At 45.7% G+C, this 25,506-nt stretch overlaps 1 protein-coding gene across 1 annotated transcript in view; it reads right to left on the bottom strand.

The window, feature by feature from the left end:
- The window catches only part of LOC129813543 (receptor-type tyrosine-protein phosphatase F-like), a 488,239-nt gene that overhangs the window by 6,842 nt on the left and 455,891 nt on the right, over positions 1-25,506 (bottom strand). Inside the window, exons 33-37 of the mRNA XM_055865838.1 lie at positions 25,128-25,303; positions 14,754-14,873; positions 13,279-13,433; positions 9,736-10,021; positions 3,907-4,085 (exon numbers count right to left, since the gene is read on the bottom strand). Coding sequence (XP_055721813.1) covers positions 3,907-4,085; positions 9,736-10,021; positions 13,279-13,433; positions 14,754-14,873; positions 25,128-25,303 — 916 coding nt within the window. The remainder of the gene's footprint in view (positions 1-3,906; positions 4,086-9,735; positions 10,022-13,278; positions 13,434-14,753; positions 14,874-25,127; positions 25,304-25,506) is intronic.

Genomic DNA, 25,506 nt, shown 5'->3' with positions numbered 1-25,506 from the left:
CAGGATTTTTGGGGTCCGATACCGATAACAGTTTTAAGGAGGCAGAAGTCAACGATTACCAATATGTCTGCCAATAAATGTTGTTTATTTAGAGCGATAATTCAATGTTATCCTACAGACACCAAGCACAAGCTAGCTGTTCATTAAGACGATGTTATCCTACAGACACCAAGCATAAATCACCACAAATGAGCAGATATTATTGTGTATTCTATGTATATAATATCGTCTCTTTATCTGTGGAATAAAGGCCGATACAAATATTTAGGTGAAAGGCTAATATCGGTCAATAATATCGGCCAATAATATCGGTCGAGCGATGTATCGGTCGGGCTCTAGTCTTTTCCTGCTTGGCTCAGTTCGAGAAACACGAGAGGCGCTTGTTGAGTTTCTATTTACGCCTGGTTAAAACGAGGCTTAATTACTAAATACTGCTGCTGCAGCAGCACACAACAACATTAACAACAACAATATCAACAACAACAATTGCAGTTCCCTGTGCTGAGCAGCTGAAGACTCAAGGAATAGCAGACAGGGAGAGAGAAACTATCCATCTGGAAAATTCTTCATTAACACACACACACACACACACACACACACACACACACACACACACACACACACACACACACACACACACACACACACACACACACACACACACACACACACACACACACACACACACACACACACACACACACACACACACACACACACACACACACACCATGCTCTTAATGGGAGCGGTTGTCATTAAGGTATTTACATAGTGACAAAGCAGTCTGGGTCTCTGGGGAACAGTTTTCATTAACACTTAATAGGATGAGAGAAAAGCTGTGTGTTAAAGTTTATGGGATGAATGTAGAGGAGAGAAAAGCTGTGTGTTAAAGTTTATGTGATAAATGTAGAGGAGAGAAAAGCTGTGTGTCAAAGTTTATGGGATGAATGTAGAGGAGGGACAAGCTGTGTGTTAAAGTTTATGGCATGAATGTCGAGGAGGGACAAGCTGTGTGTTAAAGTTTATGGGATGAATGTAGAGGAGGGACAAGCTGTGTGTTAAAGTTTATGGGATGAATGTAGAGGAGGAACAAGCTGTGTGTTAAAGTTTATGGGATGAATGTAGAGGGAAAAGCTGTGTGTTAAAGTTTATGGGATGAATGTGGAGGAGGGACAAGGTGTGTGTTAAAGTTTATGGGATGAATGTAGAGGAGGAACAAGCTGTGTGTTAAAGTTTATGGGATGAATGTAGAGGGAAAAGCTGTGTGTTAAAGTTTATGGGATGAATGTAGAGGGAAAAGCTGTGTGTTAAAGTTTATGGGATGAATGTAGAGGAGAGACAAGCTGTGTGTTAAAGTTTATGGGATGAATGTAGAGGGAAAAGCTGTGTGTTAAAGTTTATGGGATGAATGTAGAGGGAAAAGCTGTGTGTTAAAGTTTATGGGATGAATGTAGAGGAGAGACAAGCTGTGTGTTAAAGTTTATGGGATTAATGTAGAGGAGAGAAAAGCTGTGTGTTAAAGTTTATGGGATAAATGTAGAGGAGAGAAAAGCTGTGTGTTAAAGTTTATGGGATAAATGTAGAGGAGGAACAAGCTGTGTGTTAAAGTTTATGGGATGAATGTAGAGGAGAGAAAAGCTGTGTGTTAAAGTTTAAGGGATGAATGTCGAGGAGGGACAAGCTGTGTGTTAAAGTTTATGGGATGAATGTAGAGGAGAGAAAAGCTGTGTGTTAAAGTTTATGGGATGAATGTAGAGGAGGAACAAGCTGTGTGTTAAAGTTTATGGGATGAATGTAGAGGGAAAAGCTGTGTGTTAAAGTTTATGGGATGAATGTGGAGGAGGGACAAGGTGTGTGTTAAAGTTTATGGGATGAATGTAGAGGAGGAACAAGCTGTGTGTTAAAGTTTATGGGATGAATGTAGAGGGAAAAGCTGTGTGTTAAAGTTTATGGGATGAATGTAGAGGGAAAAGCTGTGTGTTAAAGTTTATGGGATGAATGTAGAGGAGAGACAAGCTGTGTGTTAAAGTTTATGGGATGAATGTAGAGGGAAAAGCTGTGTGTTAAAGTTTATGGGATGAATGTAGAGGGAAAAGCTGTGTGTTAAAGTTTATGGGATGAATGTAGAGGAGAGACAAGCTGTGTGTTAAAGTTTATGGGATTAATGTAGAGGAGAGAAAAGCTGTGTGTTAAAGTTTATGGGATAAATGTAGAGGAGAGAAAAGCTGTGTGTTAAAGTTTATGGGATAAATGTAGAGGAGGAACAAGCTGTGTGTTAAAGTTTATGGGATAAATGTAGAGGAGGGAAAAGCTGTGTGTTAAAGTTTATGGGATGAATGTAGAGGAGGAACAAGCTGTGTGTTAAAGTTTATGGGATGAATGTAGAGGAGGAACAAGCTGTGTGTTAAAGTTTATGGGATGAATGTACAGGAGGGAAAAGCTGTGTGTTAAAGTTTATGGGATGAATGTAGAGGAGGAACAAGCTGTGTGTTAAAGTTTATGGGATGAATGTACAGGAGGGAAAAGCTGTGTGTTAAAGTTTATGGGATGAATGTAGAGGAGGAACAAGCTGTGTGTTAAAGTTTATGGGATGAATGTACAGGAGGGAAAAGCTGTGTGTTAAAGTTTATGGGATGAATGTAGAGGAGGAACAAGCTGTGTGTTAAAGTTTATGGGATGAATGTAGAGGAGGGAAAAGCTGTGTGTTAAAGTTTATGGGATGAATGTAGAGGAGGAACAAGCTGTGTGCCTGAGCCTCCCTCCCTGTACGGAACACATGACATAGCATGCTCTCTCCCTCCTCTTCTCTCTCCCTCCTCTTCTCTCCATCTCTCCCTCCTCTTCTCTCCATCTCTCCCTCCTCTTCTCTCCATCTCTCCCTCCTCTTCTCTCCATCTCTCCCTCCTCTTCTCTCTCCCTCTCTTCTCCTCCATCTCTCCCTCCTCTTCATCTCTCCCTCCTCTTCTCTCTCCCTCTCTTCTCCTCCATCTCTCCCTCCTCTTCATCTCTCCCTCCTCTTCATCTCTCCCTCCTCTTCTCTCTCCCTCTCTTCTCCTCCATCTCTCCCTCCTCTTCTCTCCATCTCTCCCTCCTCTTCTCTCCATCTCTCCCTCCTCTTCTCTCCATCTCTCCCTCCTCTTCTCTCCATCTCTCCCTCTCTTCTCCTCCATCTCTCCCTCCTCTTCTCTCCATCTCTCTCTCCTCTCCATCTCTCTCTCCTCTCCCCTTCTCTTCATCTCTCCTCTCCATCTTTCTCCATCTCTCTCTCCTCCTCCCACACTTCACTGTGTGAGGCCACATTTAATCTCTGTCCTCTCAGGAAGGCTCGTAGCCTTATAAGCTAACAGGCCATGTCAGCACAGGTCGTAGTTTCAACATGGAGCGGTCAATCAACACCCAGGGATGTCTGAGGCAGAGACGACTGAGGATGGATGGACACATTGATTGGAGACATGTTTGGCCCACCCCAGTCTGACCCAGCTAGACTCGACAGTGAGAGAATCTCTACTGCATTTCCTTCTTTTTTCCCCTTCTCAAAACCCATTGGATGAGAAGGTCAAAGGGTCCCTCTCCTCTCAGGAGAGGAATCAAGGAAATGCAAGGAATAAGGAATCAAGGCAATGCAAATGAGATTCTCCCCGTGTCTATAACGATTCCTAAATCAATTCACACAATTGTTGCTGCTTCTCCTCCTAACCTGTAACCGCCGATGCAGCTGGCGTTGATGTAGTCAGAACACACACACACACACACACACACACACACACACACACACACACACACACACACACACACACACACACACACACACACACACACACACACACACACACACACACACACACACACACACACACACACACACACACACACACACACACACACACACACACTCTCTCTCTTACCTGTATCCATCGATGCAGCTGGCGTTGATGTAGTCAGACCCTTCCACTCCTCTGATAGGCTGCAGACACACACGTGTCGACTCGAAGGGCATGATGTTCACCAGCCGGTTCTTGAACTTATTGCAGGGCAGGTTGGCACTGATGAACCTAGAGGTGTGGGCTTTGGAGTTAGCCAGTCTCTGTGAGAGAGGGAGGGAATAAGGAGAGGAGAAAAGGAGAAAGGGAAAGAACAGGAGAGAGAAGGAGGGGAGAGAGAAGGAGGAGAGAAACGGAGGAAAGAGAAGAAGGGATATAGAAGGAGGAGGGGAGAGAGGAGGAGAGAAACGGAGGAGAGAGAAGGGATATAAGGAAGAGGAGAGAAAAGGAGGAGGGGAGAGAGTAGGAGGAGAGAGAAGGAGGAGAGAGAAGGAGGGAGAGAGAAGGAGGAGAGAGAAGGAGGAGAGAGACGGAGGGAGAGAGAAGGAGGAGAGAGAGAAGGAGGGAGAGGAGAGAGTATCACTCACATGTACTTCACTTTATTGTGTTTCTTTAATAGGGGTTCATTAATGTACATCACATTGATAGTAACAGTAAGGCATGGTGGGTATAAAATGGTTGTAGTGGCTATAGTAGATGATGTTGGGTGTCCGCAGAGCTGGCAGAGCCTGCTGGAGAGATGCGAGTGGGGGAGTGGAGAGGCGTGGCTGGCTCAGTGTTGGACCTGGCAGCTCTCACACCACAGATGGACCTCACAGGAGAGAGTGGACAGACCTGGTGTTGCTCTGTGTGTGGTGGACAGACTGCCTGGGCTTGAACGGCAAGGCTGTAGTCCCACAATCACCATCGCTCCTCTTTCTCCCCCCCCCCGTCCCCCCTGTCCCCATCTCTCACTCGTATCCTCTCCCTCTCTCTCCTTCTACCACTGGAAGAGCTACAGACCGCTGGATATCATGTAAAGCATGACCTTGATGACTCTATTTAGTAAGTCGTACAATAGAGTCTGTCTTCTCCTTCTCGGTAACACTTTACTTGACACCCAGTGTCATAACACATCTATGGCACATTCGTAACCATGTCATAACAGCTGACATAACTTTGTATTACCTGTCATGACACATATATTTACATCTGTTGTGACATGTATAGTGTTATTTCATGGCTGGTTATGACACCTACATAATAGTGTCAAAATCCACATTTATTCAAATTTGTTTTCCCCCCCCTGCCACGAAATGACCTTTTGTTTGAATGTTTGTTTCCAACATCCTTTGTCGTTTTAATTAATTCTTTACAGTCCTGTTTTTTCCCCCTCCATCATATTTTAAATATCTTGTAGAAAATACACTCTATGACACACTGTCTAGAAGCATTATGACATCATAATCATATAAGCAAGACAGGCCTATTCATGAATTGATGATAAAAAAAAGAATGTGGGGGATGTTTTTGTTAGACTTCAGTGCGTCCTTTGACGTTATCGATCATAGTCTGCTGCTGGAAAAATTTATGTGTTATGGCTTTACATCCCCCCCCCCCCCCCCCCCCCTGCTGTAATGTGGATAAAGAGTTACTCGTCTAACAGAACACAGAGGGTGTTCTTTAATGGAAGCCTGTCAAATATAATCCAGGTAGAATCAGGAATTCCCCAGGGCAGCTGTTTAGGCACCTTAGTTAAAAAAAAATATTTACTAACGACATGCCACTAGCTTTGAGTAAAGTCAGAGTGTCCATGTATGCCGATGACTCAACACTATACACATCAGCTACTGAAATGACTGCAACACTTAACAAAGAGCTGCAGTTATTTTCAGAATGGGTGGTTAGGAAAAAGTTAGTTCTAAATATTTCCGAAACTAAAAGCATTGTATTTTGGAACAAATCATTCAATAAACCCTAAACCTCAACTAAATATTGTAATGAATAATGTGGAAATTGAGCAAGTTGAGGTGACTTAACTGCTTGGAGTAACCCTGGATTGTAAACTGTCATGGTCAAAACATACAACAGTAGCTAAGATGGGGAGAAGTGTGTCCATAATAAAGCGCTGCTCTACCTTCTTAACAGCACTATCAACAAGACAGGTCCTACAGGCTTTACTGTTCAGTCATGTGGTCAAGTGCCACAAAAAAATGACTTAGGAAATTTACAATTGGCTTAGAACAGGGCAGCACAGCTGGTCTTTGGATGTAGACAGAGAGCAAACATTAATAATATGCATGTCAATCTCTCCTGGCTCAAAGTAGAAGAGAGATTGACTTCATCACTACTTGTATTTATGAGAGATATTGACATGTTGAATGTACCGAGCTGTCTGTTTAAACAACTAGCACACAGCTCAGACACCCATGCATACCCCACAGGACATCCCACTAGAGGTCTCTTCACAGTCCTCAAGTCCAGAACAGACTATGGGAGGTGCACAGTACTACATAGAGGCATGGCTACATGGAACTCTATTCCACACCAGGTAACTGATTTTTATTTAACCTTTATTTAACTAGGCAAGTAAGTTAAGAACAAATTATTATTTACAATGACGGCCTACCAAAAGGCAAAAGGCCTCCTGCGGGGACGGGGGCCTGGGATTAAAAATAAGTCAATAAATACAATATAAATATAGGGACAAAACACACATCACAACAAGAGAGACAACACTACATAAAGAGAGACCTAAAGACAACATAGCAAGGCAGCAACAAACAGCACAACATGGCAGCAGCACAACATGGTAGCAGCACAAAACAGGGTACAAACATTATTGGGCACAGATAGCAGCACAAAGGGCAAGAAGTTAGAGACAACAATACATCACACAAAGCAGCCACAACTGTCAGTGAGAGTGTCCATGATTGAGTCTTTGAATGAAGAGATTGAGATAAAACTGTCCAGTTTGAGTGTTTGTTGCAGCTCGTTCCAGACGCTAGCTGCAGCGAACTGAAAAGAGGAGCGACTCAGGGATGTGTGTGCGCTTTGGGAATCTTTAACAGAATGTGACTGGCAGAACGGGTGTTGTATGTGGAGGATGAGGGCTGCAGTAGATATCTCTGAGGGCTGCAGTAGATATCTCCTGATGCAAGCAGTAGAATCAGATTTTAAAAAACAGATAAAAATACACCTTATGGAAGAACGGGGACTGTGAAGAGACACACACACACACACGATAACATACGCACTATACACACACATATCTTTAGTACTGTAGATATGTGGTAGTGGAGTAGGGGCCCGAGGGCACACACTTATCTTTAGTACTGTAGATATGTGGTAGTGGAGTAGGGGCCCGAGGGCACACACTTATCTTTAGTACTGTAGAGATGTGGTAGTGGAGTAGGGGCCTGAGGGCACACACTTATCTTTAGTACTGTAGATATGTGGTAGTGGAGTAGGGGCCCGAGGGCACACACTTATCTTTAGTACTGTAGATATGTGGTAGTGGAGTAGGGGCCTGAGGGCACACACTTATCTTTAGTACTGTAGATATGTGGTAGTGGAGTAGGGGCCTGAGGGCACAAACTTATCTTTAGTACTGTAGATATGTGGTAGTGGAGTAGGGGCCCGAGGGCACACACTTATCTTTAGTACTGTAGAGATGTGGTAGTGGAGTAGGGGCCTGAGGGCACACACTTATCTTTAGTACTGTAGATATGTGGTAGTGGAGTAGGGGCCTGAGGGCACACACTTATCTTTAGTACTGTAGATATGTGGTAGTGGAGTAGGGGCCTGAGGGCACACACTTATCTTTAGTACTGTAGATATGTGGTAGTGGAGTAGGGGCCCGAGGGCACACACTTATCTTTAGTACTGTAGAGATGTGGTAGTGGAGTAGGGGCCTGAGGGCACACACTGTATGTATTGTAATCTTTCTTTTAAATTGTAAAACTGCCTTAATTTAACTGGACCCCAGGAAGAGTAGCTGCTGCTTTGGCAGGAACTAGTGGGGATCCATAATAAACCCCAGGAAGAGTAGCTGCTGCTTTGGCAGGAACTAATGGGGATCCATAATAACCCCCAGGAAGAGTAGCTGCTGTCTTGGCAGGAACTAATGGGGATCCATAATAAACCCCAGGAAGAGTAGCTGCTGCCTTGGCAGGAACTAATGGGGATCCCTAATAAACCCCAGGAAGAGTAGCTGCTGCCTTGGCAGGAACTAATGGGGATCCATAATAAACCCCAGGAAGAGTAGCTGCTGCTTTGGCAGGAACTAATGGGGATCCATAATAAACCCCAGGAAGAGTAGCTGCTGTCTTGGCAGGAACTAATGGGGATCCATAATAAACCCCAGGAAGAGTAGCTGCTGTCTTGGCAGGAACTAATGGGGATCCCTAATAAACCCCAGGAAGAGTAGCTGTTGCCTTGGCAGGAACTAATGGGGATCCATAATAAACCCCAGGAAGAGTAGCTGCTGCTTTGGTTAGGAACTAATGGGGATCCATAATAAACCCCAGGAAGAGTAGCTGCTGCTTTGGCAGGAACTAGTGGGGATCCATACATCATTGTAGTAGTATTGATGGCTGTCAGCCCTATGACTTGATGGACTACATCATTGTAGTAGTATTGATGGCTGTCAGCCCTATGACTTGATGGACTACATCATTGTAGTAGTATTGATGGCTGTCAGCCCTATGACTTGAACTGTACATCATTGTAGTAGTATTGATGGCTGTCAGCCCTATGACTTGATGGACTACATCATTGTAGTAGTATTGATGGCTGTCAGCCCTATGACTTGATGGACTACATCATTGTAGTAGTATTGATGGCTGTCAGCCCTATGACTTGAACTGTACATCATTGTAGTAGTATTGATGGCTGTCAGCCCTATGACTTGAACTGTACATCATTGTAGTAGTATTGATGGCTGTCAGCCCTATGACTTGAACTGTACATCATTGTAGTAGTATTGATGGCTGTCAGCCCTATGACTTGAACTGTACATCATTGTAGTAGTATTGATGGCTGTCAGCCCTATGACTTGATGGACTACATCATTGTAGTAGTATTGATGGCTGTCAGCCCTATGACTTGATGGACTACATCATTGTAGTAGTATTGATGGCTGTCAGCCCTATGACTTGAACTGTACATCATTGTAGTAGTATTGATGGCTGTCAGCCCTATGACTTGAACTGTACATCATTGTAGTAGTATTGATGGCTGTCAGCCCTATGACTTGAACTGTACATCATTGTAGTAGTATTGATGGCTGTCAGCCCTATGACTTGAACTGTACATCATTGTAGTAGTATTGATGGCTGTCAGCCCTATGACTTGATGGACTACATCATTGTAGCAGTATTGATGGCTGTCAGTCCTATGACTTGATGGACCAAATCATTGTAGTAGTATTGATGGCTGTCAGCCCTATGACTTGATGGACTACATCATTGTAGTAGTATTGATGGCTGTCAGCTCTATGACTTGATGGACTACATCATTGTAGTAGTATTGATGGCTGTCAGCTCTATGACTTGAACTGTATGTCATTGTGAGCCATGTGAATGTATATGTTCAATGCTGTTTTATATGGTCATTTTCTGGGACAATAAACTTAAAACTACTGTAGAACCCCGTTTGTAGACCTGCGGAAACTATTTCCAAAAATAAAAACAATTTTAAAAAATGTAACAGATCTGAAACATCTCGCGGTCACTATCCAATCACAGGAGTAGTGGCTCCACCTCAACATCTGATATGCTGGGAGAGAATCCTCAACTAGGAATGTATTGGGTAACATTGACACAAACCTATCCAATCCAATTTCTGATCTACGTGTCTAAAGGTCCAGAGGTCATTTTCAATTACGACGATGACGACGATGAAGATTCTACATATTATTATTAATAATATTACCTTGAACTCCAGCTCCATGGCGGTGACGGTCTCCCCCGTGGGCGGCTGGGTGAGTTTCTGGATGTGCGCGTACAGGTTGCGTGCGGGGACCTCAGTGAGGCCACAGGTGGCTGCCTCTAGCAGGGCCTCGTGGATAAAGACATATTGGTCCTCGGTCTGCACCATGTAGTTTCTCTGAGCTCTCATACACGTCACATGACCGTAGACATCCACTGACTTCTCATGCTTCATACGCTCCAGCATGGCCTCGATCACGATCAGGCAGCCTGTTCTACCCACGCCCGCACTGAGGGAGGAGAGAGGTTAACATTACACGATCAGGCAGCCTGTTCTACCCACACCCACACTGAGGGAGGAGAGAGGTTAACATTACACGATCAGGCAGCCTGTTCTACCCACACCCACACTGAGGGAGGAGAGAGGTTAACATTACACGATCAGGCAGCCTGTTCTACCCACACTGAGGGAGGAGAGAGGTTAACATTACACGATCAGGCAGCCTGTTCCACCCACACCCGCACTGAGGGAGGAGAGAGGTTAACATTACACGATCAGGCAGCCTGTTCCACCCACACTGAGGGAGGGGGGGAGGAGAGAGGTTAACATTACACGATCAGGCAGCCTGTTCTACCCACACTGAGGGAGGAGAGAGGTTAACATTACACGATCAGGCAGCCTGTTCTACCCACACCCACACTGAGGGAGGAGAGAGGTTAACATTACACGATCAGGCAGCCTGTTCTACCCACACCGAGGGAGGAGAGAGGTTAACATTAAACGATCAGGCAGCCTGTTCTACCCACACTGAGGGAGGAGAGAGGTTACCATTACACGATCAGGCAGCCTGTTCTACCCACGCCCACACTGAGGGAGGAGAGAGGTTAACATTACACGATCAGGCAGCCTGTTCTACCTACACTGAGGGAGGAGAGAGGTTAACATTACACGATCAGGCAGCCTGTTCTACCCACACTGAGGGAGGAGAGAGGTTAACATTACATGATCAGGCAGCCTGTTCCACCCACACTGAGGGAGGAGAGAGGTTAACATTACACGATCAGGCAGCCTGTTCTACCCGCACTGAGGGAGGAGAGAGATTAACATTACACGATCAGGCAGCCTGTTCTACCCACGCCCGCACTGAGGGAGGAGAGAGGTTAACATTACACGATCAGGCAGCCTGTTCTACCCGCACTGAGGGAGGAGAGAGGAGAGAGGTTAACATTACACGATCAGGCAGCCTGTTCTACCCACACTGAGGGAGGAGAGAGGTTAACATTACACGATCAGGCAGCCTGTTCTACCCACACTGAGGGAGGAGAGAGGAGAGAGGTTAACATTACACGATCAGACAGCCTGTTCTACCCACACTGAGGGAGGAGAGAGGTTAACATTACACGATCAGGCAGCCTGTTCTACCCACACTGAGGGAGGAGAGAGGTTAACATTACACGATCAGGCAGCCTGTTCTACCCACACTGAGGGAGGAGAGAGGTTAACATTACACGATCAGGCAGCCTGTTCTACCCACACTGAGGGAGGAGAGAGGTTAACATTACATGATCAGGCAGCCTGTTCCACCCACACTGAGGGAGGAGAGAGGTTAACATTACACGATCAGGCAGCCTGTTCTACCCGCACTGAGGGAGGAGAGAGATTAACATTACACGATCAGGCAGCCTGTTCTACCCACGCCCGCACTGAGGGAGGAGAGAGGTTAACATTACACGATCAGGCAGCCTGTTCTACCCACACTGAGGGAGGAGAGAGGAGAGAGGTTAACATTACACGATCAGGCAGCCTGTTCTACCCACACTGAGGGAGGAGAGAGGTTAACATTACACGATCAGGCAGCCTGTTCTACCCACACTGAGGGAGGAGAGAGGAGAGAGGTTAACATTACACGATCAGACAGCCTGTTCTACCCACACTGAGGGAGGAGAGAGGTTAACATTACACGATCAGGCAGCCTGTTCTACCCACACTGAGGGAGGAGAGAGGTTAACATTACACGATCAGGCAGCCTGTTCTACCCACACTGAGGGAGGAGAGAGGTTAACATTACACGATCAGGCAGCCTGTTCTACCCACACCCGCACTGAGGGAGGAGAGAGGTTAACATTACACGATCAGGCAGCCTGTTCTACCCACACTGAGGGAGGAGAGAGGTTAACATTACACGATCAGGCAGCCTGTTCTACCCACACTGAGGGAGGAGAGAGGTTAACATTACACGATCAGGCAGCCTGTTCTACCCACACCCACACTGAGGGAGGAGAGAGGTTAACATTACACGATCAGGCAGCCTGTTCTACCCACACCGAGGGAGGAGAGAGGTTAACATTAAACGATCAGGCAGCCTGTTCTACCCACACCGAGGGAGGAGAGAGGTTAACATTACACGATCAGGCAGCCTGTTCTACCCACACCCACACTGAGGGAGGGGGGGAGGAGAGAGGTTAACATTACACGATCAGGCAGCCTGTTCTACCCACACCCACACTGAGGGAGGAGAGAGGAGAGAGGTTAACATTACACGATCAGGCAGCCTGTTCCACCCACACCCACACTGAGGGAGGAGAGAGGTTAACATTACACGATCAGGCAGCCTGTTCTACCCACGCCCGCACTGAGGGAGGAGAGAGGTTAACATTACACGATCAGGCAGCCTGTTCTACCCACACTGAGGGAGGAGAGAGGGGAAACAAACATCTCAATTGAATTCAATACAACTTTATTAATCGTAGAGGGGCAACGTCAGGGTTGTACAGTAATATCTAGGAGACTTTTCAAACATGTACCTCATCAACTTTTTTTCTGGCTGGGTTTAATGCAGTATTTTATTGATCTTCGATAAATACATGTCCCATCTCAGATATAGGACAGGCATTTCAGAACAAACTTGACGTAGATTTGTTTTGGGGACTACCTGTTGTTCCATGTAGTGAATCTGTTATTCATTGTGTTTGTATCGGTAGCAGTAAGGCCAAATGCAATGCTTAATCAAGAAAAAAAATCCAATAAATAAATATATATATACACACACACACTACTGGTCAAAAGTTTGGACACACCTACTCATTCAAGGGTTTTTCTTTATTTTGTACTTTTTCTACATTGTAGAATAATATTGAAGACATCAAAACTATGAAATAACACATATGGAATCATGTTTTATATTTGAAATTCTTCAAATAGCCACCCTTTGCCTTAATGACAGTTTTGCACACACTTGGCATTCTCTCAACCAGATTCATTAGGTAGTCACCTGGAATGCATTTCAATGAACAGGTGTGCCTTGTTAAAAGTTAATTTGTGGAATTTCTTTCCTTCCTAATGCATTTTAGCCAATCAGTTGTGTTGTGACAACGTAAGGGTGGTAAAAGACCAAAGTCCATATTATGTCAAGAACAGCTCAAATAAGCAAAGAGAAACGACAGTCCATCATTACTTTAAGACATGAAGGTCAGTCAATACGGAAATATTTCAAGAACTTTTAAAGTTTCTTTTAAAGTGCCGTCGCAAAAAAACAGTATAGTTTACCTGCAGTGTACCACCATGGGCCCAGCGTCAGGGGGGTTGCAGGCTTTGACCCGTCGTAGGAAGGCCAGGATGGGGGTGGGGTACTCTGGTACCCCATGGTCCGGCCAGGCCATGAACTGGAACTGACGAATCTCACGCTTCTCACTGGAACCATTCTGTAGGAGAAAACCCGGAGAAAGTCAACGAAGGGAACGATATTGTTTATGGTGTTCATTATTGTGTGTGTGTGTGTGTGTGTGTGTGTGTGTTAATGAAGCATGTTCCAGATGGATAGCAGAGGGGTTAGACATGAAAGTGAAACCAACCAACCATCTCGCTGGTCTGAGAGGTGAGTTAGTAGAATGATAAGTTGTGATGGAGGGATGCAATGGAATGAAGAAGAATGAATGAAGAAGAGAATGAAACAGACAGGTGATTCCATACGCTAGGGATGGGGAGAGGGAGAGAGAGAAAAGAGACAGAGAGAGACAGAGCGAGCGAGAGAGAGCTAGAGAGGGAGAAACAGAGATCGAGAGAGAGAGGGAGAAACAGAGATCGAGAGAGAGAGGGAGAAACAGAGATCGAGAGAGAGGGAGAAACAGATCGAGAGAGAGAGGGAGAAACAGATCGAGAGAGAGAGGGAGAAACAGAGATCGAGAGAGAGAAACAGAGATCGAGAGAGAGAGAGCTAGAGAGGGAGAAACAGAGATCGAGAGAGAGGGAGAAACAGAGATCGAGAGAGAGAGGGAGAAACAGAGATCGAGAGAGAGAGGGAGAAACAGAGATCGAGAGAGAGGGAGAAACAGTGATCGAGAGAGAGGGAGAAACAGTGATCGAGAGAGAGGGAGGAACAGATCGAGAGAGAGAGGGAGAAACAGATCGAGAGAGAGAGGGAGAAACAGAGATCGAGAGAGAGGGAGAAACAGTGATCGAGAGAGAGGGAGAAACAGATCGAGAGAGAGAGGGAGAAACAGAGATCGAGAGAGAGAAACAGAGATCGAGAGAGAGAGAGCTAGAGAGGGAGAAACAGAGATCGAGAGAGAGGGAGAAACAGAGATCGAGAGAGAGAGGGAGAAACAGAGATCGAGAGAGAGAGGGAGAAACAGTGATCGAGAGAGAGGGAGAAACAGATCGAGAGAGAGAGGGAGAAACAGATCGAGAGAGAGAGGGAGAAACAGAGATCGAGAGAGAGAGGGAGAAACAGAGATCGAGAGAGAGAGGGAGAAACAGAGATCGAGAGAGAGAAACAGAGATCGAGAGAGAGAGAGCTAGAGAGGGAGAAACAGAGATCGAGAGAGAGGGAGAAACAGAGATCGAGAGAGAGAGGGAGAAACAGAGATCGAGAGAGAGAAACAGAGATCGAGAGAGAGAGAAACAGGGATTGAGAGAGACAGACAAAGAGAGCGAGAGACAGAGAGAGAGAGAGAGAGACAGAGATTGAGTGAGAGAGACAGGCAGACAGAGAGAGAGACAGAGACAGAATGAGAGTCCCTTACCTTGTAGAGGGCGAAGGTGCGTACGCTGTAGGTAGCCAGCTCCACAGTATCCAACATGCTGACCTGTATCATACCATAGGTCTCTGTCCCTCTGACAGGCCAGTACTGGTCACACTTCACCTGGTAGAGGAGGAAGAACACAATCAGTCGGGTCCAGAGTTTCACCTGGTCTGGAACACCTCATGCTTCTCTAAATATCATACACTGGGGTTCCGGCAGCTTTCCTAGTCAGGTCATGTTGACCAGGGAAAACTCCTGGTCCAATGCACAACAATGAGGTACGCTGGTGAGAGGCATCGCAGTAACAGGCATCGCAGTAACAGACAATATTGCCCAATATCTCTCCAAATCCTCGTGGCATACCAGCTCCACTATCCCTCAATGGAACAGGCTGAACATTCCAAACAGACAAGCTGTGTTATTGTCAACGAGCTAATAGCTGGTTGGATCATCAGCATCCGTCGTTTATGTTCGCTTCGGAGACCATTTGTGGAAAATGTCTGCTACCCACTACCCAGAACAGCGTTCTGGGTTATGACATAATGTAACGTGTTCCAAAATGGCACCCTATTTCTCTATATAGTGCACTACTACGACATAGGGTACAAGGTGCTGTCTGGGACGCGTCCAACGTTATGTCTCTAATTCATCCGGTCACGGTAGCCTAGAGGGAGACAGCAGGAGTGACCACCTGGACACATCAGTCTGTGGGACAAACCTTCCCCTCTACCAAGCCGGATGTTAGAGAGGTAACGGCTGAATGCTTGGGACCACAACTATATAACACGACAGATACACACAGACTAGACCTGACACAACATCTATCCACACCTGGGTTCCAATAGTGCTATTTTCCTTTCCAATAATGGGGTGCCAGACAGGAAGTGTTTGACGTTGGTTCCATTACGCCGGGCAAGTTGGCGTAAACAGATAACGGTCACCCTGTTGCTAGCTCCTAGCTCCTAGCTCCTAGCCAACACTGGAGTCTTTTGCAGATTCAACATAAAAATATATATATTTTAAAATGTTAACCTTTATTTAACTAGTCTTATTTACAATGACGGCCTACACCGGCCAAACCCTCCCCAAACCCGGTCGATGCTGGGCCAATTGCGTGCCGCCCTATGGGACTCCCAATCACGGCCGGTTGTGATACAGCCACTGTATATTTCAGCAATAAGGAACGAGGAGGTGTGGTATGTGGTTTTAAGCAGTAGAATCAGATTTAAAAACAGATAAAATTACACCATATGGAACAGCGGGGACTGTGAAGAGACAGGCACAGACACACGCTTATACATGATAAGACGCTCTACACACACATGTACACATGGATTTTGTATTGTAGATATGTGATAGTAGAGTAGTCTGAGGGAACACACCGAATGTGTTGTGAAAAGTGTCATGTAATGTTTTGAATTGTATATAATCAAATGTATTTATATAGTCCTTCGTACATCAGCTGATATCTCAAAGTGCTGTACAGAAACCCAGCCTAAAACCCCAAACAGGAAGCAATGCAGGTGCTGCAGCCTTGGCAGGAACTAATGGGGATCCATAATAATCCCCAGGAACAGTAGCTGCTGCCTTGGCAGGAACTAATGGGGATCCATAATAAACTCCAGGAAGAGTAGCTGCTGCCTTGGCAGGAACTAATGGGGATCCATAATAAACCCCAGGAAGAGTAGCTGCTGCCTTGGTAGGAACTAATGGGGATCCATAATAAACCCCGGGAAGAGTAGCTGCTGCCTTGGCAGGAACTAATGGGGATCCATAATAAACCCCAGGAAGAGTAGCTGCTGCTTTGGCAGGAACTAATGGGGATCCATAATAAACTCCAGAAAGAGTAGCTGCTGCTTTGGCAGGAACTAATGGGGATCCATAATAAACCCCAGGAAGAGTAGCTGCTGCCTTGGCAGGAACTAATGGGGATCCATAATAAACCCCAGGAAGAGTAGCTGCTGCTTTGGCAGGAACTAATGGGGATCCATAATAAACTCCAGGAAGAGTAGCTGCTGCCTTGGCAGGAACTAATGGGGATCCATAATAAACCCCAGGAAGAGTAGCTGCTGCCTTGGCAGGAACTAATGGGGATCCATAATATACCCCAGGAAGAGTAGTTGCTGCCTTGGCAGGAACTAATGGGGATCTATATGCTATTGGGTGGGGCAGCAGGTAGCTCAGTGAGTAGGAGCGTTGGGCCAGTAACCTAATCCCCGAGCTGACACGGTAAAAAATCCGTCGTTCTGCCCGTGAACAAGGGGCAGTGGATGTCAATTACGGCAGCCCCCCCCCCCCCCCCCCCCCCCCCCACCCTGCACCTCTCTGACTCAGAGGGGTTGGGTTTAAATTCAGAAGACACATTTCAGTTGAATGCGTTCTGTTGTACAACTGACTAGGTATTCCCCCCTTTACCCCTGTTGTATCCGTATCAGTAAACTACTATATACTACCATCTAATTACCTGTTCATTTGTACTCATATTGATGTAGATACATGTACTGCAGTGTTGAGGGAGCGTAAGGATTTCACTGCATCTTTCATAACCTGCTGTAGACTGTGTACGTGACGAACACAATTTGATTTGAAGCTCAATCAAGCTTGAAAGAAGAAAATTAAGCAATAAGACATGAGAACGCTGGGCTTGTTGTGTGATAACGGCTAAGGACTGTTTTAAAACCCGACGCGAAGCAGAGGAAACATTTATATATATATATATATACATATATACGGTTGAAGTCGGAAGTTTACATACACTTATGTTGGAGTCATTAAAACTAATTTTTCAACCACTCCACGAATTTCTTGTTAACAAGTCAATTTTCAAACAATTGTTTACAGACAGATTATTTCACTTATAATTCACTGTATCACAAATCCAGTGGGTCCGAGGTTTACATACACTAAGTTGACTGTGCCTTTAAACATCGTGGAAAATTCCAGAAAATGATGTCATGGCGTTAGAAGCTTCTGATAGGCTAATTGACATCATTTGAGTCAATTGGAGGTGTACCTGTGGTTGTATTTCAAGGCCTACCTTCAAACAAGTCTGGTTCATCCTTGGCAGAAATTTTCAAACGCCTGAAGGTACCACGCATTCTGTCTCCTAGAGATGAACGTACTTTGGTGCAAAAAGTGCAAATCAATCCCAGAACAACAGCAAATGACCTTGTGAAGATGCTGGTGGAAACAGGTACAAAAGTATCTATATCCACAGTAAAACGAGTCCTATATCGATATAACCTGAAAGGCCGCTCAGCAAGGAAGAAGCCACTGCTCCAAAACTGCCATAAAAAAGCCAGACTACGGTTTGCAACTGCACATGGGGACAAAGATCGTATTTTTGGGAGAAATTACCTCCGGTCTGATGAAACAAAAATAGAACTGTTTGGCCATAATGACCATCTTTATGTTTGGAGGAAAAAGGGAGAGGCTTTCAAGCCGAAGAACACCATCCCAACCGTGAAGCACAGGGCTGGCAGCATCATGTTGTGGGGGTGCTTTGCTGCAGGAGGGACTGGTGCACTTCACAAAATAGATGGCTTCATGAGGATGGAAGATTATGTGGATAAATTGAAGCAACATCTCAAGACATCAGTCAGGCAGTTAAAGCTTGGTCACAAATGGGTATTCCAAATCGACAATGACCCCAAGCATACTTCCAAAGTTATGGCAAAATGGCTTAAGGACAACAAAGTCAAGGTATTGGAGTGGCCATCACAAAGCCCTGACCTCAATCCCATAGCAAATTTGTGGGCAGAACTGAAAAAGCGTGTGCGAGCAAGGAGGCCTACAAACCTGACTCAGTTACACCAGCTCTGTCAGGAGGAATGGGCCAAAATTCACCAAACATATTGTGGGAAGATTGTGGAAGGCTACCTGAAACGTTTGACCAAAGTTAAACAATTTAAAGGCAATGCTACCAAATACTAATTGAGTGTATGTAAACTTCTGACCCACTGGGAATGTGATGAAAGAAATAAAAGCTGAAATAAATCATTCTCTATCCTATTATTCTGACATTTCACATTCTTAAAATAAAGTGGTGATCCTAACTGACCTAAGACAGGAAATTTTTACTAGGATTAAACGCCAGGAAATGAGAAAAACTGAGTTTAAATGTAGTTGGCTAAGGTGTATGCAAACATCCGACTTCAACTAATACAGGTAATGAGTGGAGAACAGGAGGGCTTCTTAAAGAAAAACTAACATGTCTGTGAGAGCCGGAATTCTTACTGGTTGGTAGGTTATCAAATACTTATGTCATGCAATAAAATGCAATTTAATTACTTAAAAATCATACAATGTGATTTTCTGGATTTTTGTTTTAGATTCCGTCTCTCACAGTTGAAGTGTACCTATGATAAAAATGACAGACCTCTACATGCTTTGTAAGTAGGAAAACCTGCAAAATTGGCACTGTATCAAATACTTGTTCTCCCCACTGTATATATATAAATAAATAATGACATGATTTCATAAAAAAGTTAATTAGTTTTGTTTCATCCCTTCACCAGACATTCTGAACAATAGCCAGGTGTTATTTCTGAGATTCTGAAGTTGCTATCCAAACGTACTGGTCATCCATTCTACTGGCATGGTTGCTATCCAAACGTACTGGTCATCCATTCTACTGGCATGGTTGCTATCCAAACAGACTGGTCATCCATTCTACTGGCATGGTTGCTATCCAAAACGGACTGGTCATCCATTCTACTGGCATGGTTGCTATCCAAAACGGACTGGTCATCCATTCTACTGGCATGGTTGCTATCCAAAACGGACTGGTCATCCATTCTACTGGCATGGTTGCTATCCAAAACGGACTGGTCATCCATTCTACTGGCATGGTTGCTATCCAAACGGCCTGGTCATCCATTCTAATGGCATGGTTGCTATCCAAAACGGACTGGTCATCCATTCTACTGGCATGGTTGCTATCCAAACGGCCTGGTCATCCATTCTAATGGCATGGTTGCTATCCAAAACGTACTGGTCATCCATTCTACTGGCATGGTTGCTATCCAAACGTACTGGTAATCCATTCTACTGGCATGGTTGCTATCCAAACGTACTGGTCATCCATTCTACTGGCATGGTTGCTATCCAAACGTACTGGTAATCCATTCTACTGGCATGGTTGCTATCCAAAACGGGCTGGTCATCCATTCTACTGGCATGGTTGCTATCCAAAACGTACTGGTCATCCATTCTACTGGCATGGTTGCTATCCAAACGTACTGGTCATCCATTCTACTGGCATGGTTGCTATCCAAAACGGACTGGTCATCCATTCTACTGGCATGGTTGCTATCCAAACGGACTGGTCATCCATTCTACTGGCATAGTTGCTATCCAAACGGACTGGTCATCCATTCTACTGGCATGGTTGCTATCCAAACGTACTGGTCATCCATTCTACTGGCATGGTTGCTATCCAAACGGACTGGTCATCCATTCTACTGGCATGGTTGCTATCCAAACGGACTGGTCATCCATTCTACTACCCAGGGAATCTGGGTAATCGTGAATAACTCCCCTGTTATCAATTCAGGATCCAAAGAACACGTTTTATAAATACTAGTTAAACCTCAAGTCTGCTTTATACACCAAGAAATAACAGATTTAGAAAACCAGAAACAACCTCATCAGGTCCACTGACAGTCTGAAACAGTCCACATTATCTTCAATGTGCCATTCAGATCCAATCTTCTTCAGAGCATAGCGAGAACAGACAGACAGTGGGCCGCGCTCCAACTGGTAACCTGCTTTAGGTAGTGCACTACAACAGGGGTCCATTCAGGACGGGCGAAGGCAGAGCATGTTGTTGTCACCAAACAGAAGGTCAAAGTCAATGGAAAGCCTGTTGAAAATGCCGACTTGTTAAAGGCTACCAGGATACGCTCTCTCATCGATTTGGGATACATGAAGAGGGACGGAAAGGCGGGAGGGAGGAAGGGAGAGAGAGAGAGAGGGGAAGGGAGGTAGCAACAGTACTGCTATCTTAACCAGACAGAAACTGTGTAGACAACAGGAGAGCTGACACTTGGATGCAGTACCAGATAAAAGAGGCATAACCTTTTCTCCTATAAATACTCTCTCCTGTAAACGGACATTTCCCTGTCTCTCAGTCTAAACAGAGACCATCGTGTCTCTCAGTCTAAACAGAGACCATCGTGTCTCTCAGTCCAGACAGAGACCATCGTGTCTCTCAGTCTAAACAGAGACCATCGTGTCTCTCAGTCTAAACAGAGACCATCGTGTCTCTCAGTCCAGACAGAGACCATCGTGTCTCTCAGTCTAAACAGAGACCATCGTGTCTCTCAGTCTAAACAGAGACCATCGTGTCTCTCAGTCTAAACAGAGACCATCGTGTCTCTCAGTCTAAACAGAGACCATCGTGTCTCTCAGTCTAAACAGAGACCATCGTGTCTCTCAGTCTAAACAGAGACCATCGTGTCTCTCAGTCTAAACAGAGACCATCGTGTCTCTCAGTCTAAACAGAGACCATCGTGTCTCTCAGTCTAAACAGAGACCATCGTGTCTCTCAGTCTAAACAGAGACCATCGTGTCTCTCAGTCTAAACAGAGACCATCGTGTCTCTCAGTCCAGACAGAGACCATTGTGTCTCTCAGTCTAAACAGAGACCATTGTGTCTCTCAGTCTAAACAGAGACCATTGTGTCTCTCAGTCTAAACAGAGACCATCGTGTCTCTCAGTCCAGACAGAGACCATCGTGTCTCTCAGTCTAAACAGAGACCATCGTGTCTCTCAGTCCAGACAGAGACCATCGTGTCTCTCAGTCTAAACAGAGACCATCGTGTCTCTCAGTCTAAACAGAGACCATCGTGTCTCTCAGTCCAGACAGAGACCATCGTGTCTCTCAGTCCAGACAGAGACCATCGTGTCTCTCAGTCTAAACAGAGACCATCGTGTCTCTCAGTCTAAACAGAGACCATTGTGTCTCTCAGTCTAAACAGAGACCATCGTGTCTCTCAGTCTAAACAGAGACCATCGTGTCTCTCAGTCCAGACAGAGACCATTGTGTCTCTCAGTCTAAACAGAGACCATCGTGTCTCTCAGTCTAAACAGAGACCATCGTGTCTCTCAGTCTAAACAGAGACCATCGTGTCTCTCAGTCTAAACAGAGACCATCGTGTCTCTCAGTCTAAACAGAGACCATCGTGTCTCTCAGTCTAAACAGAGACCATCGTGTCTCTCAGTCTAAACAGAGACCATCGTGTCTCTCAGTCCAGACAGAGACCATCGTGTCTCTCAGTCCAGACAGAGACCATCGTGTCTCTCAGTCTAAACAGAGACCATCGTGTCTCTCAGTCTAAACAGAGACCATCGTGTCTCTCAGTCTAAACAGAGACCATTGTGTCTCTCAGTCTAAACAGAGACCATCGTGTCTCTCAGTCTAAACAGAGACCATCGTGTCTCTCAGTCCAGACAGAGACCATTGTGTCTCTCAGTCTAAACAGAGACCATCGTGTCTCTCAGTCTAAACAGAGACCATCGTGTCTCTCAGTCTAAACAGAGACCATCGTGTCTCTCAGTCTAAACAGAGACCATCGTGTCTCTCAGTCTAAACAGAGACCATCGTGTCTCTCAGTCTAAACAGAGACCATCGTGTCTCTCAGTCTAAACAGAGACCATCGTGTCTCTCAGTCCAGACAGAGACCATCGTGTCTCTCAGTCCAGACAGAGACCATTGTGTCTCTCAGTCCAGACAGAGACCATTGTGTCTCTCAGTCCAGACAGAGACCATTGTGTCTCTCAGTCCAGACAGAGACCATTGTGTCTCTCAGTCCAGACAGAGACCATTGTGTCTCTCAGTCCAGACAGAGACCATTGTGTCTCTCAGTCCAGACAGAGACCATCGTGTCTCTCAGTCCAGACAGAGACCATCGTGTCTCAGTCCAGACAGAGACCATTGTGTCTCTCAGTCCAGACAGAGACCATTGTGTCTCTCAGTCCAGACAGAGACCATTGTGTCTCTCAGTCTAAACAGAGAACATTGTGTCTCTCAGTCTAAACAGAGACCATTGTGTCTCTCAGTCCAGACAGAGACCATTGTGTCTCTCAGTCCAGACAGAGACCATTGTGTCTCTCAGTCTAAACAGAGACCATTGTGTCTCTCAGTCCAGACAGAGACCATTGTATCTCTCAGTCTAAACAGAGACCATTGTGTCTCTCAGTTCAGAGGATGTAAACAACAATCCTGACACCTCTAGTCTCCATCTCTGTTCCCACACTGCCACAAACAGGCCCCGTCAGAGACACACGTCACCACACCCCCCCTAGTGTTTGAGTGACTGAAACCTCCTCTGTCAGACTCTGAGTCACACGGCTGCTGTTCTATCTGTGTGTTTTACATGTCCTCTGTCCTCTATTATCTCTGTCTGTTTTACATGTCCTCTATTATCTCTGTCTGTTTTACATGTCCTCTATTATCTCTGTCTGTTTTACATGTCCTCTATTATCTCTGTCTGTTTTACATGTCCTCTTATCTCTGTCTGTTTTACATGTCCTCTATTATCTCTGTCTGTTTTACATGTCCTCTATTATCTCTGTCTGTTTTACATGTCCTCTATTATCTCTGTCTGTTTTACATGTCCTCTATTATCTCTGTCTGTTTTACATGTCCTCTATTATCTCTGTCTGTTTTACATGTCCTCTATTATCTCTGTCTGTTTTACATGTCCTCTATTATCTCTGTCTGTTTTACATGTCCTCTATTATCTCTGTCTGTTTTACATGTCCTCTATTATCTCTGTCTCTCCTATCTTCTACCTGACCTTCACCTCTACAGCCTCATTATCTGTCTCTGTCTGTTTTACATGTCCTCTATTATCTCTGTCTGTTTTACATGTCCTCTATTATCTCGGTCTCTCCTATCTTCTACCTGACATTCACCTCTACAGCCTCATTATCTGTCTCTGTTTTACATGTCCTCTATTATCTCTGTCTGTTTTACATGTCCTCTATTATCTCTGTCTCTCCTATCTTCTACCTGACCTTCACCTCTACAGCCTCATTATCTGTCTCTGTCTGTTTTACATGTCCTCTATTATCTCTGTCTGTTTTACATGTCCTCTATTATCTCTGTCTGTTTTACATGTCCTCTATTATCTCTGTCTGTTTTACATGTCCTCTATTATCTCTAGCATCTATCCATCTCTCCCCAGCACAGGCACAGAACAGGAGTAATGTTCTTTCTACGGCATCATAGCTGATGCAGGCCAGCAGGGTGTATGTCAGGACTGTGTCTGAGACAGGGGGTAGGGTATCTCTGTCATAGCTGACGCAGGCCAGCAGGGTGTATGTCAGGACTGTGTCTGAGACAGGGGGTAGGGTATCTCTGTCATAGCTGACGCAGGCCAGCAGGGTGTATGTCAGGACTGTGTCTGAGACAGGGGGTAGGGTATCTCTGTCATAGCTGACGCAGGCCAGCAGGGTGTATGTCAGGACTGTGTCTGAGACAGGGGGTAGGGTATCTCTGGCATAGCTGACGCAGGCCAGCAGGGTGTATGTCAGGACTGTGTCTGAGACAGGGGGTAGGGTATCTCTGTCATAGCTGACGCAGGCCAGCAGGGTGTATGTCAGGACTGTGTCTGAGACAGGGGGTAGGGTATCTCTGGCATAGCTGACGCAGGCCAGCAGGGTGTATGTCAGGACTGTGTCTGAGACAGGGGGTAGGGTATCTCTGTCATAGCTGATGCAGGCCAGCAGGATGTATGTCAGGACTGTGTCTGTAGGGTATCTCTGTCATAGCTGACGCAGGCCAGCAGGGTGGGTGTCAGGACTGTGTCTGTAGGGTATCTCTGTCATAGCTGACGCAGGCCAGCAGGGTGGGTGTCAGGACTGTGTCTGTAGGGTATCTCTGTCATAGCTGACGCAGGCCAGCAGGGTGGGTGTCAGGACTGTGTCTGTAGGGTATCTCTGTCATAGCTGACGCATGGTAACAAGAAATATAATCAGATGGCCTTAGAACTCTGGTACAAGAAGAGCAGACGGGACTTTGTTGACTACAGGACTGTCATGTGATCTGGGCCAGGTCAAGGTCAGGGTATTATATAGGAAGTCCAACGAGTCAGGAAGTCCAACGAGTCAGGAAGTCCCTGTCATCATTATGTAAAGCATGGCAGTATGGGGGGGGGGGCTGTTAGGACTGACAGCGGTGGGAGCAGTCCAAAGGCCTGAGAAGTGACTCATAGATCAGGTCTTCAAAGTAAGACAAACAATGGACAACAACAATAACAAGACAGCTATCTGGTTACAGAAGTACAGGAAGAGGGACGTCACCTGAAAGTGATGGTTGTACCAGTGAGACCTGCGGTATGTACACGTGGTCAGAGTCATTGTACTCACGCGTGACTTCTCCTCCAGTCGTGTCATCATGACGATAGTGTGAGCCCTCTGCTCCCACACCATCCTCCAGAAGTCGCTGAGGGTCTCGGGAAGCGGGCCCTGCGTAGCGATGTAGGCATTCTGTTTCCTGTAGCCGTCTATGTAGTTGGCGTTGATGTAGTCGCTACCAGGAACAGCTGAGGGAGAGGACATGGAGGGAGGGGATGGGGAGAGGGTATGGAGGGAGGGGAGAGGGGAGAGGGGAGAGGGGATAGGGTATGGAGGGGAGAGGGTATGGAGGGGAGAGGGAGAGGACATGGAGGGAGGGGATGGGTATGGAGGGAGGGGAGAGGGCATGGAGGGAGGGGAGAGGGCACGGGGAGAGGGGAGAGGGCATGGA

Source organism: Salvelinus fontinalis, chromosome 17 (genome assembly GCF_029448725.1).
Source record: "Salvelinus fontinalis isolate EN_2023a chromosome 17, ASM2944872v1, whole genome shotgun sequence".
NCBI classification, from domain to species: Eukaryota; Metazoa; Chordata; class Actinopteri; order Salmoniformes; family Salmonidae; genus Salvelinus; species Salvelinus fontinalis.
Note: the sequence above shows the minus strand (reverse complement) of the source record. Positions and strands in the feature narration are given on the sequence as shown.